The sequence below is a fragment of the Eurytemora carolleeae genome, unplaced genomic scaffold (assembly GCF_000591075.1).
Source record: "Eurytemora carolleeae unplaced genomic scaffold, Eaff_2.0 scaffold1241, whole genome shotgun sequence".
NCBI lineage: Eukaryota > Metazoa > Arthropoda > Copepoda > Calanoida > Temoridae > Eurytemora > Eurytemora carolleeae.
The window spans coordinates 99,547-102,327 of record NW_019397157.1 but is presented as its reverse complement, the minus strand read 5'-3'; the positions used below and the strand labels follow the sequence as shown (position 1 = coordinate 102,327).

Below are 2,781 nucleotides of genomic sequence, written 5' to 3'. Positions count from 1 at the left end.
CGGTCACCTCAAGGGAGGTATTTTGATCAAAAGTGAATATTAAAGTTTAAAATGTACAACAAACAAGTTAAATCTTATCTCTTAGAACTTTTAAATTAAAAAGATTTTTGAAAGTCAATTTTTTTCCTGGAAGTTAGTTGACATTAAAAAAATTGGTTGTCTTTTTTTAGACAAGTTAAAAAAATGCTAAAAGAGGCGATTTGTGAAGGTTATGACATAGTTTAAACCATCTTAAGTTGATCCTATAAGAACATTCTTTGGAGTATGACGAAAAATAGAGGCTGAGGTTTTAAAACTGAAACTTATGAAAAAATGGAACAGAAATGTTAAGTTGTACAAAAGCAATTGTTTTTTGATTTAATATTTTATTATTTAATTATAGTAATTTCGCCGTAAATGAAAAAAAGACCCTTTTTTTGTCATATGGTGAGACAAACTTTTTCTTTGACCACACTGTGTGTGTAGGGTGGGGAGCAAAAAGCGTTTTCTAGGAAATTACCATATTTTTTATGATTGATTAGTTTTTATTGAATTGAGGAGCAAATACCACTTTCTCTGCAAATGCTTAATAATTCCTTCATCACACAAACCTTTAGTTAGCTTAGCCGATAATTGGTTCATTATGCTGTATATTGGTATTTGCCCCGTTTTGGATAAACGCCTCTTGGACCCCCCCCCCCCACTCATGAAACTACTAGACATTTACAATGGTACTCATTGAACCTTAGTCTTAAAACAAAACATGTTAATTAACTGTTGTTTTTAAGTATTTTTCTAAAATATATATTTAATCCAAAATAATTTTTTTAAGTTGTAAATAAAATATTTAAAAAGATGTAAATAAAATATTGGATGTTAATTTATATTTATATTTCAGATATATAATATGCCTATATTTGATCGGTAAGAGAATTATTCTTAATTTGTAACAATTTAATATGCTTTCCCCTCCAAATCTTATTTTTTTCTTTCAATCAATGTTGCTTTTATGTTATATTAATATTTCATTCAATATCTTATAAAAACCTTATATGTAGTAAAATCTCACACAAATACTGCACTTGTAGCCTGAGGGGAGTAAGCTTTTTTTTTGCGATGCTTGAAGAAAATTCCCCCAAATTTCTTGGATGGATAAAAATGACGAAAGCATTTTTTCAGAGACATTCCACGGTTGGTTATTCCACCAGTGATCACCAAGGTAAATATTTTCGTAATTTAAAGGGACCCTCCATGTTTTGGCATGTCTGATTCAACATGGTACCCTTCAAACTGAAAGAATACTAATCAAGAATGTTCAAGATAACATTATTTGCCAACTAATAAAGGGGATGGTGGGAAAGAGTCTTTAACAACTACCTCTATCAGACTTGGGGGGAAACAGCAGAAACTGGGGTTGGGACATATGGAGGGGTGCTTGAAGAAAGGGATGGGGAGAGGAATGCTCAAATATTTTAATGGTTTTTGCTCATATTACATATATTTGGTGAAATTTGATATTTTTTTCCAAAAACAGAGGGTCGGAGAAAGTCGGCCCGGCGCCTAAGACTAGGTTCCCGACTCTAAGATTCTACTCGGGATTCACTTTAAAATTATCTGAAATCGGAAATAAGGGTTACATTCATCTAAGTGCGATCAAATTAATGTAATCAAAATTTATTTTGTATCAATTATCGTTGCATATGACGTTGACAAATGGGAGTTTTTTAGTCATTTACGGATGAAATTAGGCATTACCAATTAAGACATTTTGCCAGAAGCTATTTGGTGTGGCATAAGGAAGTGCTACAGGTGAGCACTTTGCCGCAAGTCTATGTTTGTGAGTAAATTGTGGATAGGAAGCGCTATACAGGTGTGGCTTGCCTTCCCCCCCTCACAGTGTAAATAGACCATTTTCACTTAAATTATGCTATATATTGCTTATAGATACTGGTAAAACTATTTGCTTTGTAACAACATCAAAACGCTTAGTTGTATTGCTATAATGTCGTCTTTCTATTCCATTGTTTTCTGGCTATCACTGTATGAGAAAACAATTTTAAAAGGTATGTCAGTTATGGTGATTTATTCAATACTATTTTCATCCCTTAATACTTTTATTTCATATCATGAATTTCCTCAAAGGGGGGAGGCGCGGGCCAATTGGCCTCCCTCTGTCTGCCACTGCACTTGATTGTCTGAGTGTAAAGTAAATAAAACTACAAAGTCCTCTCTTCCCGTATTTAAACAATTCACAGAACACATGTGTAACACTGTATTCGGCCCCTTGTTGAATATTTTAAGGGTTCAATGAGTTCAATCCAAACAAAGGTGGTTGAGGTTCACCGTTCAACGTAAAGAGAGTACATGTGTACGCTCTCTGTCTGTCAGCAGACTGGTACGCTACTTTCGAAGTTTCGCTGCTGTATTAAAACCAGTTTCTTAAAGTTAGATAAAGTAAGTACAGAATACAGACGTAACGTAAACACAGTCTGACAATCTGATTCGTAAATTCAGAATAGTAATCTTTCCTTTTTGTCATTGGAATTTGACATTGTGATAAATGCGAAAAAGAGTTAGGTTAGAGCTACAGTTAGTAGCTTTATACCAATATTAAACATTGCGAAGAAACTGGGTCGAAAACGAGCAGCCGGAAAGTTCTAAGAAAATCGAATATTAGGGAATTACCGAATATTTTCAATTGTTAGTTCTCTTCAAAAGTGACTCGGGCGCATTTCTACCGCAGGAAAATATATAGCTAATTTCCTAGAGAACGCTTTTTGTACCCCCCCCCCCCCCCCCCCC

General features: G+C 34.1%; 1 protein-coding gene across 7 annotated transcripts in view; it reads left to right on the top strand.

Annotated features, from left to right (window-relative positions):
- The first annotated feature begins 169 nt into the window (after positions 1 to 169).
- LOC111712394 (uncharacterized) overlaps positions 170 to 2,781 on the top strand; it is a 22,875-nt gene continuing 20,263 nt past the window's right edge. For 6 of the 7 annotated variants that reach the window (XM_023486982.1, XM_023486988.1, XM_023486985.1 and 3 more), the window contains exons 1-2: positions 878 to 903; positions 1,159 to 1,198. In XM_023486982.1, the coding sequence (XP_023342750.1) occupies positions 887 to 903; positions 1,159 to 1,198 (57 nt within the window). In that variant the 5' untranslated portion in view covers positions 878 to 886. Of the gene's footprint in view, positions 287 to 877; positions 904 to 1,158; positions 1,199 to 2,781 lie in introns of those variants that run through there. The other variant, XM_023486987.1, reaches the window with a different exon arrangement.